Below are 15,000 nucleotides of genomic sequence, written 5' to 3' on the forward strand. Positions count from 1 at the left end.
TGAAAAATGGAAAAGGGGACGGAGGGAGTTTCTCAAATGCCCGGCAGGAATATGCCATTTATCTATTCTAATTTTGCTTAATGTATTTCCCTTTACAAGTAGGTATTTGGAAAGTACACAGGCTGATTTTATCTGTCAGATGTACATCAAAGAGAAACGCTGAGATGAATTGTTCACTATATGCGAGGAAGCACATGTGTGGAAAAAAACAACAACAAAGTGTATTCCTTTCACCTGTGTGTGAACCTGTCAACACAGGTCAGGTGATTTCAAACAATGACTTCATCTTAGCCATCAGATTATTTCTTTGATCGTCACATATTGCCTTTCCACAGGCAATGGTTGGATCAAATATACTGTTTGGTTTTGTAAGACTAGATCAACACGTTTGAGTATATCCTGGACCAAAACTCTTGACTGATTTCTTTGAAAGGCTTTTGGAGACCTGTATTTATTGACCTGCATAGTCCCTAAACGCACATAGTAGTTGCAGTTTAGTAATGCATTACCAGTTGAGCATTGCATTGATAACGGCTAATTTATAACAGGGTCTTTGTCTTGCTGGGTTAACATATTTATTTTAAAACGGTGAAGAATGACAATACCGTAGATATGCGTTTAAAAATATCACACAGATAATTCAGTGATGTGAAACAGCAGTTGCTGCACAGGAAAAGCAAAGACGAAGAAGCGCCACATTACGGTCACAGTTCTATTTTCTCCTCTCTACATGGGATGCTGTGAGCTCAACCCTGTGCTCTCTGGAGGAAGGAAGTGGTGAAGGTAGCTTTAGTGTGTGTGTGTGTGTGTTTGTATGTGTGTATTGCTGTTCTTCCATTTTCATATTTTTTTCTTTCATATTCTTTTCTTTTTTTCTGACTTAAGCAGATCCACATGCGATGGCATATGCTCTATAAGAGTGGTTTGAACGAACGCTCCCTTGAACTCATCATAAGCCTCCCAACGCCCCCTTGACCTCATCATAAGCCTGCCAACGCCCCCCCCCCCCCCCCAGTATTGAAAAATAAAATAGACTAATGCAATTCAACGGTAAGTAAGCCCCCACTCAGCTGTATCTCAACGCCTTCTCAACGCCCCCACCCCCATCCCAGGGATCCCCTGGGGGGCTGTACGCTCCCCGTTGAGAAACACTACTCTACGTATAACATACAGCTGTGATTGTGGTTATCATTTTAGCTTGTTTCCTCAACCAACCAGGACTAGATTGTGTGTGTTTGTGTTTGTGTTTGTGTTTGTGTTTGTGTGTGTGTGTGTGTGTGTGTGTGTGTGTGTGTGTGTGTGTGTGTGTGTGTGTGTGTGTGTGTGTGTGTGTGTGTGTGTGTGTGTGTGTGTGTGTGTGTGTGTGTGTGTGTGTGTGTGTGTACTGCTGTTCTTCCATTTCCATACTCTTTGCTTGATCTGCAGCAGATCCATGTGCCATGGCATCTGCTCTACAAACATACAGTGGTGCTTGTGGTTATCCTTTCAGCCCCCCCCCCCCAAAAAAAAAAAAAAAAAAAACAGGTCTTGCTGTGCAGTTCAGTAGCATCTCTGCAGCATAGAAAGTACAGCAAGTGGATGCAACCGTTGGTATAGCTCAAGCTCTCTGTTGTTGTCAGCTTTCTCAGCTGCAGCCATAATGGTTTGGGTGTCTATCAAAAGTGATGTCATTTACAGTATATCACGAAAGTGAATACACCCCTCACAGTTTTGCAGATTTTTGAGTATATCTTTTCATAGGAAAGCATTACAGAAATGTAACTTTGACACAATGATTAGTGACCTTTTAACAACATATTTAACCGCTTAAATTTCTTGTTCACTCAGAAAAAAACTAAATACAGCCATTAATGTTTGAACATGTACTCACAAAAGTGAGTACACCCCAGATTAAAATCCGGTAGAGAAGGGGCTATGTTGGCTCGAATCGTCTCGAAATGAAACGAAATGAAAAGTGAAGACAAGGGAGGTCATCAGTGTGGGTTTCAACCTTTCTTTGCATTGAACTTTTACATTTTGAGTCTGCATCTGGCTTAAATAGATTGGTGTGAGATTTGAATGCAATCCTATGGAGAATATCATGATCTGCTTCAGTAGTCACAGTGCATGTTGACATGCATGTTTCTTTTAGATGTATTTCAGATTGCCAATGTTGACAGCATTCATGCATCCCCAAACCATGTCAGTCCCACTACCATGCTTGGCTTATGAGAGGATACACCTCTTTTGTACAACTCACTTGTTTACCACCACACATGCTTGACACCATCTAAAGCAAATTTGTTTATCTTGGTCTCTTCAGATCACACAACATGGTTCCAGTGATCCATATCCTTGGTCTGTTCATCTCTCTTGAGACCAAGATAAACAAATTTGCTTTAGATGGTGTCAAGCATGTGTGGTGGTAAACAAGTGAGTTGTACAAAAAAGGTGTATCCTCTCATAAGCCAAGCATGGTAGTGGGACTGACATGGTTTGGGGATGCATGAATGCTGTCAACATTGGCAATCTGAAATACACCTAAAAGAAACATACATGTCAACATGCACTGTGACTACTGAGGCAGATCATGATATTCTCCATAGGATTGCATTCAAATCTCACACCAATCCATTTAAGCCAAATGCAGACTCAAAATGTAAAAGTTCAATGCAAAGAAAGGTTGAAACGCACACTGATGACCTCCCTTGTCATCCCTTTTCATTCCGTTTCATTTCGAGACGATTCGAGCCAAAATAGCCCCTTCTCTACCGGATTTTAATCTGGGGTGTACTCACTTTTGTGAGTACATGTTCAAACATTAATGGCTGTATTTTGTTTTTTTCTGAGTGAACAAGAAATTTAAGCGGTTAAATATGTTGTTAAAAGGTCACTAATCATTGTGTCAAAGTTACATTTCTGTAATGCTTTCCTATGAGAAGATATACTCAAACATCTGCAAAACTGTGAGGGGTGTATTCACTTTCGTGATATACTGTATGTTACATAAGCAATATGACAAGGGTGGGAGGGTGTTAACTGATTTTCTCCCGGCTGTGGTTCGGTGTGTGTGTGTGTGTGTGTGTGTGTGTGTGTGTGTGTGTGTGTGTGTGTGTGTGTGTGTGTGTGTGTGTGTGTGTGTGTGTGTGTGTGTGTGTGTTTGTGTGTGTGTGTGTGTGTGTGTGTGTGTGTGTGTGTGTGTGTGTGTGTGTGTGTGTGTGTGTGTGTGTGTGTGTGTGAGGGGGGGGGGAGAGAGAGAGAGAGAGAGAGAGAGAGAGAGAGAGAGAGAGAGAGAGAGAGAGAGAGAGAGAGAGAGAGAGAGAGAGAGAGAGAGAGAGAGAGAGAGAGAGCTATCTGACTGACTGACTTTGCCTAAATGTAAGCGTGTGCAGTATTGTGAAAAGCAATGATGTGTGTAATGTCTTTTTTTTCTGTATTTAGACCTATGTATGCTACTGCACACCTTCATTTCCATTGGCATTAATAAATGATACTCTACTCTACTCTACACCCAGATGTCAGTCAGTTAACACCATCCCGACCATGAGGGTCATATTGCTTCTGTACAATAGTTCCATTGCCAACAAAAATGCCAGAATACATTTTCATGCCATTACATTATTTATTCTCCAAGTAATTGCGGCTGCGACTGGACTTTCACCTACTGAAATGAAGCATGAATCATGTGAACGCTGTGCACACTGACCACTTTGCTGTTTTTAGTCAGACGTCTTGTTTTTTTTTTACCTTTTGTCTGTCACAGCTCTAGGTGGTCGAGTAAACTGCAACGGTGTAACTGTGTTTCGTAAGGTTGTGTCATTTCCTCTGCTGAAAGCCATCAAAGCAAACATATGCAGACATAATGTAAACACAGTTTCCACATGAGTTACACACCAAAACTACATTGCTGTAACTCAACTCTTACATAGTAAAGATATTTACTGTTTCTTAATGCACGTTAATCCATTAAGACACAGCGTTATAAATTCCCTGTTACCAGAATGGCAATGACCAAGTCGTATTGCATTACTAAAGGCCCTGTTTTATGTCATAGAATTGTAGTACTATGGTAGCAGTGGTATAGTCTACGTAGAACGCGGGTATACAGAGTATACCCACTTCTAAATTTAAGGGATTTCAGTATACCCACTCAAAATTGATTGATCCATTGTTTTGAATACACAAATATATACAGTATCCCCACTTAAAAAAATGCTGAAATATAGCCTACAGTATACCCCCCATAAAAAAGTAGACTACACCACTGTATGGTAATTAACTTTTCAATGACTATGACAGCGTGCCACTGGAGGTACGGCGTGCATTAAGGGGTAACGTTGCAGTACACTTTAGCAGGACACTACTACAGATAGGCTATAGGCCCACAGCAGGGTATGTGTGAAATGTAGTACGCACGTGTGAAATACATAGTGATACTTTCACTTTTGCTAGAGTGTGTGTGTGTGTTTATTCAACTATTTGTGCAGCATTTACAGTGGGCCAAAGCACATTTCGTTCCAAAATGTACAGGTGGCATGCTGTGTTGAATGACAACAAAGAAAGTTTCCTTTTAAGCCTTTGAATGGATGACTAAGTGACAGAAAGATAATAGTGATTATATAGGAGCCGTTTCCACGTAGCAGGATATTCTCATATGTGGATATTTTTTTCTCCTGGTTACATTGGTTTTGACCTTCCATTTCCACGTAGCAGATATTTAAAATCCAGATATAAAAAACAGGCTTTAGAAATATCCTATTTAGAGGGCTGAAACGCATTTGTTACAATGGAATATTTATTGTTATCCACATGTTGCATTTACACCTAAACAGGAGAAAAAATACCCTGCTAAAAAAATATCCTGTGGAAACGGCACTATAGTCACATTCAGGATGATAGCATAATGGTATAATGGCAGTGGGAATAGTGGTTGAAGAGAATTGCACATCAACCGTAATCCATTTTATGTAAGCCTACCATCAGGAGAGCAAAATGGAGGATCAAAGCAACCTGCTGTCCGAGTCAGGACCAGGAAGAGAGAGGGGCCCCAGAATTAGGTCCTAATTGTATTGTAATTGCCTGGTTAACACCAGACTTAATCACAAGTGAGATTAGGTCTGGGGAGTTGCCTATTGTAAATTGCGTAGGGTCCGGAATACTTGGCTATTAAGACACACTGCCCTGCTCTCTGATTGGGCAGAGAAACTGTAAAGGTTGGAATGCTTGGCCATTATGACACAGGGCCCATGATCTTGGACGTTATGAGTCATCCTCGCCAGACTGTCTTTCAGATCGAAACGATTGTGTAGAACTAAAGGCAGTATGGGAGTTCCCAGGCTATATTGTAATGGGTGGGGAGCCCTCTCAGATGACGTAGTTCTGGGCCAAGCCAAAGCTGTCACAGGCTCTGCTAATGCATACAATCATAAAAACATAATTTTGCATATGATTTTTTTTTGTAGTTGCATGCACCTTGTATCTGGCTTACTGTGTGAAAGGAAAGCCTGACTTTGACTTGAAAGTCACGTCCAGGTTCACCAGAATTTGGCACTGACAAACACATGACAGATGTACACCCACCCACACCCACACACGGTAACACTCTCAAACACACACACACACACACACACACACACACACACACACACACACACACACACACACACACACACACACACACACACACACACACACACACACACACACAGAAACACGCCAACACTTTTAAACACACACACACACACACACACACACACACACACGTCAACACTTTTAAACAAACACACACACACACACACACACACACACACACACACACACACACACACACACACACACACACACACACACACACACACACACACACACACACACACACACACACACACACACAGAAACACGCCAACACTTTTAAACACACACACACACACACACACACACACACACACACACACACACACACACACACACACACACACACACACACACACACACACACACACACAGAGATAAAAGCATGGCCCCGTTCAGCCTCCTCCTCCTCCTCTGCGGTGCCTGTTGCTGAGTGCCAATCTCCCGCCGTCAGCTTGAAAGTGGCCGAACAGAACGCAAAATAAATCAGTCACTCACGGCCTCAGTCAGGGTGGCAGGGTTGCGTGTTTGCGTGTGTGCGCGTGTGTGTGCGCGTGTGTGTACGTGTGTGTGTACGTGCGTGCGTGTGTGTGTGTGCGTGTGCATGTGCGTGCATGTGTGAGAGAGTTATAAAACATACCAACAGGTTGCTGTTTGTGCATGTGTATGTGTGTGCGTGTGCGTGTGTGTACGTGCGTGCGTGCGTGTGTGTGTGTGCGCGTGCATGTGCGTGCATACCAACAGGTTGCTGTGCGTGCGTGCGTGCGCGCACGCGTGTGTGTGTGTGTCTGTGTATGGAGGGGGTCAGAGGGGGGTCTGGTTGGTTGGGTGGTGGTTTTTAGGGTGGACGAGTGGGTAGGGTAGGGTGGGATGGAGGTGGTAACAGTGGTGGTGATGGTGGCGGGCTGGCGGCGGGCAAGGGGGAAGGTTTTGGGCATTCTGCCATCATCACCCAGCAAGCGTCTTTTCATCTCGGAAAACACAGAGAGGGAGGAAGAGGTCCTTTGTGGTTGGGGGAGAATGATGGCTGTGAACATCGCTAGAAGGAACAAAGAGGCCTGTGCTCAGACAAGGCCGCTCTCTCTCTCTGCTCTCCGGCCGCGCCTTCGTTTCTCTGTCCATCCCTCTAACTCTTTCTCTCTTGCCCACCTCTCTCTTTTTCTCTATCATGTCCTCTCCTCTCTCCTTCTGGTTATCTCTGGTCCTTTTCTCCCTTTCTCCCTTTCTCCCTTTCTCTCTTCCTCTCTCTCTCTCTCTCTCTCTCTCTCTCTCTCTCTCTCTCTCTCACTCTCGCTACTGAAGTTCACTCCCGTGGACATTCAATTTTGAATTACAAAGTTATCTCCGGGGACTGGCCTCGGGGTTAAAGTTTCCCGCTGCTTCCCATTCCCTCCAACAGCCGCGACTCTGGGAAAAGTTACATTCACAACAACAGCACAACTGAACTATCCACTTCACGCTGCCTTAGCACTAGTAGCCAATAGAAAAAGTCCATGTGGGCGATTTGCCACTATAGGCACCATTGTGTTCCATATGTTGTTATGCTTCCATTATGTTATAATGGATGTGTTTAGTCCAGCAGAAAATACTCTTAGAAAATCTCTTAGACTTGTATTTGTATTTTTTGCTATTTTGTTTTCTTCATATGTATGTATGTATGTATGTATGTATGTATGTATGTATGTATGTATGTATGTATGTATGTATGTATGTATGTATGTATGTATGTACAGTATTTGTGTATGTATGTATCGTTTTCATATTTTTGTATTTTGGTCTACTCTTGAGTTTGTCTTACAAAGGGAATTCAATACAGTATGTAGCCTTTGTCTGACATATATCCTAAAGTTTTCTTCTAATGGGGATTTTACGGACAGAAGTCAGTAAAATCATATTTTCGAGACACAAACAGGATCCATTTTATTCTTGGAAAGCATGCTCTTTGACACAAACACTACACTTACTTAGTAGTAGTAGTTGTTACATGAAAACTGAATGGCCCTTTTCTTTTTGTCTTCACAGCAGGTGACTTCCCAGTGTCCATCGTGAGAACAGAGGCCTCGGACAGATGGCAGCTGAACGGCGCGTACATCCTGTCACCTGAAGCCGACCGCATGGTCCTCAAGGACCCCATCTGTAAGGAGATCCTCTTCGTCTGGCCTTACAGCCTGGTCAGAAAGTTTGGCCAAGACAAGGTGACAAATTAATGCCTCAGAAATATGACACACGTAGATACACTAGAGTAGAAGTGCCAGAAATGTACAGTACATGGCGGCGTAACACTGGACTTTGGGCCCTACAAAACAGCTCAGTGGACCGCCTTTGTATGATATTAAAGGGGCACAAGGTAGGATGACGTCGTTTTCGCGGTGCCCGTGGCATGCCTGTCTCAAAATCTACACATAATGAAAAAATGCTGTTCAAATAAACTAGTTGTGAGAATGTTTTTCATCACGGAATGCCAGCAGATTGATACGAATCTGAATACGGTATGTAAAGCGATTTTTTGTATGACAAGTGTTTCCCACGACACTCCTTCAGACCACGCTGTCAAAGGTGCATGTGGGGTTTTCTGACAGCGAACCGTGGAAGTGGTCACGAGAGCCATCGTTCACTTACTAATGGCTCGCACAAGCATCGGCTGGCTGACTCGGGACCGTGATTAATTTAACATTTAATCCTACCTGGAGCCCCTTTAATATATAAAATAATCAGATTCCCCCTGGCTACTCAGGCACACTTTCAATGCCCCTGAGTATGTATACAAAATGAGTCCATGTCTGTGATGTACTGTATGTTGACAAGTTATTTTTAATCATCCTGTATGTATATCGTGTCCCTGTATGTTAATGTTATTCAAATTTCATCATGTGTTGCTATCACACATTTTGGGAAATTTATGTATGTTGTTCTTGATTTTGTCTAAACACTTCCCATCCTACTATATGTCTCCTTTTCTTTTTCTCTCTCTCTCTCTCTCTCTCTTCTCTCCTCCTTCTTCTCTCAGACCACGTTTTCCTTCGAGGCGGGCCGCAGATGTGAGACCGGCGAGGGCATCTTTGAGTTTGCCACCAGCGGTGCCGAGAGCCTCTTCAGGATAATCAACACGGCCATCAACAGTGCTCAGCGGCGGCACAGGGCCTCTTTGAAGCCGTCCAGACGCGCGCCGATAACATCGGCACCGCTGCCACCACCACCGGCGCCCCCACCGGCCGAGGAGGAGTTCGACCCCCCAGCGCACTGCTCCATCTCCACGATCCAGGTGGACGCCAGTGGCCATCAGGTCCCCGAGAGTGTGGTAACTGGTGCAGCACCACAGTCACCTCTGCTGCCAACAGCTCAAGGAGGGGTGGGAGTGGGAGTGGGGGTGGGGGTGGGTGTGAGGGCGGGGTTGGGGGCGCCTCCAAAGCCGAACCGTGAGCTGAAAAGACTCACGGCTTCTCTGCGGAGCCAGTCGCTCAACGCCATCAAGCTGCCCAAGAAGGACCTGGTGAGGCACATCTCCAGCTGCCCGCCGCTCCAGCCCCACCCCCAGGAGCCACAGCCAGCCCCGCCGGAGGTCATCTACGCCAAGGTCGCCCGGCAGAAACACAGACATCAGCTGCCATCCCAGGCGCAGGTGCAGGTGCAGGGCCAGGGCCAGGGTCAGGCGGTGGGGCTGGAAGATGAGATGAAGGAGGGGGAGGGAGAAGCCTGTTGTGGTGGGGGCGGTGAAGGGGGAGGTGGTGGGCAAGGTGGAGGAGGTGGAGGTGGAGGTGTTGGAGGAGGTGGCAAGAGGCCTCTGGAGGGATCCGTGTCACTGCCATCTCCAACTGACACAGCTGTGAATTTTCCACAGCACGCCGCGTGTGAGCCACCACCACTATCACCAGCAGCAGCAACAGCGACAGCAGCAGCAGCAGCAGCACCGCTGATGCCCACAGGAAGCCGAGGCCGGGAGGAGCGTGCGTCATGTGACTTGGAGGCACAGATGACACACGCGCCCCTGTGCAATCGCAGGAGTCAGGTACTACTAGGCAGCGAGGTGGGCGGCGGCAACACAGACCACATCTACGATGACCCCGACGGATGCGTCATGGTGGCTGGCTCACAGGAGGACTGTGTTGTTTACGATGACCCCGAAGAGGTCAAAGCAGCAGACCCTAACCTCGTCAAAGGTCACAACGACCTCGGCCCTCGTTATGAAAAGGACACCATCGTTTATGACAATGTGATGACCCGGGGTGGGAAAACTGGACTGACAGAGTAAAAGTCTTGCTTAGGTGTTCCTTCTGCCTGTGCTCTCAACACAGGCACATCACTAATTAGCTCATCAACAGCTAAGGGCAGCCGTGGCCTAGTGGTTAGAGAGTTGGTCTTGCAATCTAGGGGTTGCCGGTTCAAATCCCTTCTGACCTCTCCCCCTTGAGCAAGGCACCTAACCCACATTGCTCCAGGGACTGCAACCAATACGCTGAAAAATAATAGTTGTAAGTCGCTTTGAATAAATGAAAGCGTCAGCTAAGTGTAATATAATGTCATGTAATGTACGTAATCAACCTTGCTGGATGTTGTAGCCTCTTAGTGCAGATGGAGTCCCCGGCAGCCCTATTCAGTATTTGCTGAAAATACTCAACTACATCATAACAACATTTGTATGACTTTCCTGAGTGCCTTAAGTAAGTAACAGATTACGACTGTAGCCATTACAATTTTGATGACAGTAAGGTTATAACATAGGCTCTGCGCTAAGGGCGTAGCCTCTCACTGCAGCTGGGGTCGCCGGCGACCCTATTCACTTGCTGAAAATGCTTAACTACATCATAACAACATTGCTAAGACATTACAGAGAGCCATAGTGCTGCGCTAAGGGCTTAATTAGGATCCAATGGTTAATTGTAATTGGCTGAAGTAAAAATGTGGCAGGAGTTTATGCGTTCTGCACCCTGGTTGCTCCACTTCTGGGGTGAATTTCTCAAGACCAAAGTTGCTTACTACATTAGCTACTTTGTTGTTTTCAATGCATTTTCCCATTGGCAACTACCAAAGTTGCTAACTGAGAAACTCACCCCTGGTGATGACTGGAGGACAGAGGCAATAAACAAGCCAATCATATGTCTGTAATTATCCAATACCAAAAGGGAGAGGAGAGAGGAGAGGAGAGGGGAGGAGAGGAGAGAGGAGAGGAGAAGAGAGGTGGAGAGGAGAGAGGAGAGGAGGGGAGAGGTGGAGAGGAGAGGAGGAGAGGAGAGGAGAGGAGAAGAGGAGAGGAGAGGAGAGGTGGAGAGGAGAGGAGAGGAGAGGAGAGGAGAGGAGATGTCATATGTCTGTAATTATCCAATACCAAAAGCATCTGTGTTGTCGAGTGTGTGTATTATGTAAATATCCTAACGTCTATGATCATACATTTCCTGTGTCCCGGAGCCTGGTGGTGCGGTGCGGAAAATATTTATTACAGAGGCGTGTTTGAGTGGAGTTTTTAAACAGTCTACACATGTACTCCTATTCCTAGTGTGCCCTTATTCTCGACTTGATGGTGGGAATAAATTGAAATGAGCTTCCGTAATGTGCTGGGGGAGTGCTTATTATTGCCACTAGAATCCTCTCTGACGCATGCAAAACAATGTTCTTAATCAAGAGAGTGGGCGGCCGGTTGGGGAGCTACTGTTTCATCCGTCGCATTAGCTTCATCATCACCGCCTGGACCCCGGCGGCGTCGTGCTGATTGGGAGCCCGACCTGACTGTGAATGAAGATGTCCTGCCTGCCGTTTATTCTCACTGGTCATACGGACACGCACGGACATGGCGTGCCTGCAGTCGCGCACACTGAGAGAGACAGGCACAAGTACACAGACAGAGACACACGTACAGGGCACACATTTCTCTCTCACACACAAGCAACACACTCAGACACATAATTCAAACACACTCACACACACATCCAAATGCAAACACACACACACACCCGCACGCACGCACGCACACCCGCACGCGCACACACACACTCACACTCACACACAGACACAGACACAGACACACACACACACACACACACACACACACACACACACACACACACACACACACACACACACACACACACACACACACACACACACACACACACACACACACACGTCCCTGCCCTGCCCCGCCCCATCCTCCAGCACCTGATGACAGCAGCCTGCTGTGCAGGTGTCCGGCGTGCACCAACATGGCCGACACCGCCAAGCAGGGGAGGGGAGGGGAGGGGAGGGGAGGGGAGGGGGCTGCTTCTGGCTGGACCAACCACTGACAGGTAGATGTGTCAAACGTCACAGCGTGGCGCAGCACACAAATTGGCCACTGAAGCCAGCTTGGTCAGCAGGGCCGCTGACCGTTTTTACTAGGCCCGTGGCAAAATCATCTGAAAGTGGCCCCCTCTCTATACATATAATGTAATGGGGTCCCAATTAGGGATCTTAACTGGTAACTGTTTACCGATAGTCGACCGGATCGACTTTAACCGGTTAAAATTTTCTGCCACCGGTTAATCGATTGTAATAATAATAATAATTATAATAATGATTTCCTCCCAAAAAGCCCCAAAAAACGATAATTTTGAGGTTTTAGTACGATAATTCAGCATTCTCCATCTGGCAACAGTGGCTGGACATGGCAGGTCCTGTCTGCGCAGCAAAAAAAAGGCTTATGGGAAAAAAAAAATGTTAAAAATCAGTGCTGTGCATATCAGGCACGCGAACGTTGTATAATTTAAGATTACCGGTTAACCGGTTAACCACCGGTTAATGAGTCTCAGTAGCCAGTTAAGAGTTTTTTCAATTTTCGCTATCCCTAGTCCCAATACTGTGTGCCCCCTTGTTTCCCTGGGCCCAACTGACAACTGACCCATTAGTCCCTCCCACTCCCTGTCAGTATTCCTGCTGGAAGGTATAGCAATCAATTACAGGGGATTCCAACAGAGAGCGGGCCCCTAGCATCTCACCCAGACAGACATGGCTATGACCTTTGCGGTGCTAATACTATACTGGAGATGAGGGCCCTGCAGGGTCCTTAAAGAGGGGTAAAGGTGTGTGAGTAGTGTGTGTGTGTGTGTGTGTGTGGGGGGGGGGGGGTATACATTGTCCAGTCAATTTCTTATTTAAAACAAAGAATTACTTGTAAAAGGCAAGAGTTTCAACTAAAAACTGCTTCCATTCAGGACTTGCCATTCGAACGGACCAGTCAAGGTCCACATTTAAAAGTTAGATAGAAACTCAGGAGTAAACAAAACCTCTATAATTTATCTATAGCACTACTTAAATGGAATCAGTGAAGCATGGCCGTGCTGCGAATGAACAAATCAGATGCAAACAACTTCAATAGTGTTGAAATATTTCCCCACAGACCGGGCAGGTACATCTAGCAGCACACCTTACATTAATCATTCACACACACACGCACGCACACACACACACACACACACACACACACACACACACACACACACACACACACACACACACACACACACACACACACACACACACACACACACACACACACACACACACACACACACACACACACACACACAAATACAGATAAAGAGCAAGAAAAATAGGCAAGCCTACAGTTATAACACATTTCACAGCTTATCATTTCATCAGTTTTTCAGGGTAGCATTTGTCACAGCTGAAGCATCGACTGGTAATTGCACTTTCCCCACTGGTTGCTAACCCATGTAATGGCAAAACAACCCTCAAGAGGGCAGTATTTCCTCTCTGTATCTGCCAGGCAGCAGCCCTGCATTTGTGTGGGGGGATGAGGTATGGCAAGGCACGGCACGGCAACCCTCCAGAAACAGCAGCATTTCTGTATTCAGAGTCAAATAACCCAATATCACGATCCATTAGACAAAAGTAAAGAAAAAGAGAGAACCATATCATTTTCCGATGCCGTATATTTTCTCTCAAATCTCATTCTACACAAATAAATGCCACTGAGCAGAAATTGAAAGCAATAAATTAATCAACAAGTAAAGAAATGCTGTTGAATTTTGAGGCTCCTCTCTCTTCAGATATACACCATAATACAAGAGTCAAAAATTACTTTTGCATTACTTCTTGCTCAATGAGGTCAATCTGTGTGAATTGTAGGCCTACTCTCTGTCTTTGTATGGATTTGAAGGCAGAAGAGGGGGGGAAAAAAACCTTTTTGACTTCTGAGAGACTGTCATCGGTCATAACGTCTCCTCTTGTAAGGTCGAGTTTCATTGACCACCTTGTTTTATTTCCTCAGTGTCGGGGCTGGTGCGTTAGATTGATAACCCGCCACTCAGAAAGATCCATTAAGAGATTGATCTCAAGTCTTCTGGACCCCCCTCCACAATCTGACCCCCCCCCCCCATAGTAAGCCTTAAATAAAAGTACTCCCTGAACCTGTGCAACCCCCCCCCCCCACACACACACACACACACACACACACACACACACACACACACACACACACACACACACACACACACACACACACACACACACACACACACACACACACACACACACACACACACACACACACACACACACACACACACACACACACACATGCATACTGTACACACCCTACCCTGGACCCATGAAAAGAGGGGAACAGAATTACATTTTGTATTGGTGGGGGGCCCTTTCAGATGACTTTGTGCTGGGCCCTGCCAAAGCTGTCAGCAGCCCTGTCCACATGCCCCAGAGTGCATTTTTCGTACCGTGTGGGTGTATAAAGGTAACACATCCAAAACCCATATTTTATCAAATGGATGAACAACTTAGATTTGTTTATAATCTGTTTATCCCTGTGCACAACCACTGTCCAGGTGCTGGTGATGTGCAGTAAAAGTAATCCAAGTAAATGAAGGATGAATCACTGCACACTGTTATCTTTGCTGGTAGTTTATTTTTTACCAAATAAACTACCAGCAAAGATACCAGTGTGTGGTGATTGATCCTTCATTTACTTGGATTACTTTTACTGCACATCACCAGCACCTGGACAGTGGTTGTGCACAGGGACGTTACTTTGAGTACAACTTTGATTTGCTTGTTCATAATTTCACATATATTCATCAGCTCTGAGGGACCAAAGTAGCTTAGGCTCGAGTTGTAGGGGGATGAGGGGGGATGCCATCCCCCTCCAACAATGAAAATGGTCTAAAATCACCCCCCTCAATGAAAATGGTCAAATATTATCCCCCTCTAAAACAGGCCTCCAATCCTCATATATTGTGTTAAAATTGCACTTTTAATAACAACATTTTCAAAAACTCCACTCCAACTCCCATTGTCATTGCGACACAGTACTCCACAGCACACACAAGTGAACACTGCACACAAAGAAATTGCATTCATGCCTCACCCGTGCAAGGGGGCAGCCCT

At 45.7% G+C, this 15,000-nt stretch overlaps 1 protein-coding gene across 1 annotated transcript in view; it reads left to right on the top strand.

Moving 5' to 3' along the window:
• The window catches only part of LOC134457763 (docking protein 3), a 24,325-nt gene extending 14,863 nt beyond the window's left edge, over positions 1–9,462 (top strand). The window contains exons 4-6 of the mRNA XM_063209736.1: positions 7,633–7,805; positions 8,618–9,344; positions 9,449–9,462. Of these exons, the coding sequence (XP_063065806.1) occupies positions 7,633–7,805; positions 8,618–9,344; positions 9,449–9,462 (914 nt within the window). The remainder of the gene's footprint in view (positions 1–7,632; positions 7,806–8,617; positions 9,345–9,448) is intronic.
• Positions 9,463–15,000: the final 5,538 nt, after the last annotated feature.

The sequence above is a fragment of the Engraulis encrasicolus genome, chromosome 11 (genome assembly GCF_034702125.1).
Source record: "Engraulis encrasicolus isolate BLACKSEA-1 chromosome 11, IST_EnEncr_1.0, whole genome shotgun sequence".
NCBI lineage: Eukaryota > Metazoa > Chordata > Actinopteri > Clupeiformes > Engraulidae > Engraulis > Engraulis encrasicolus.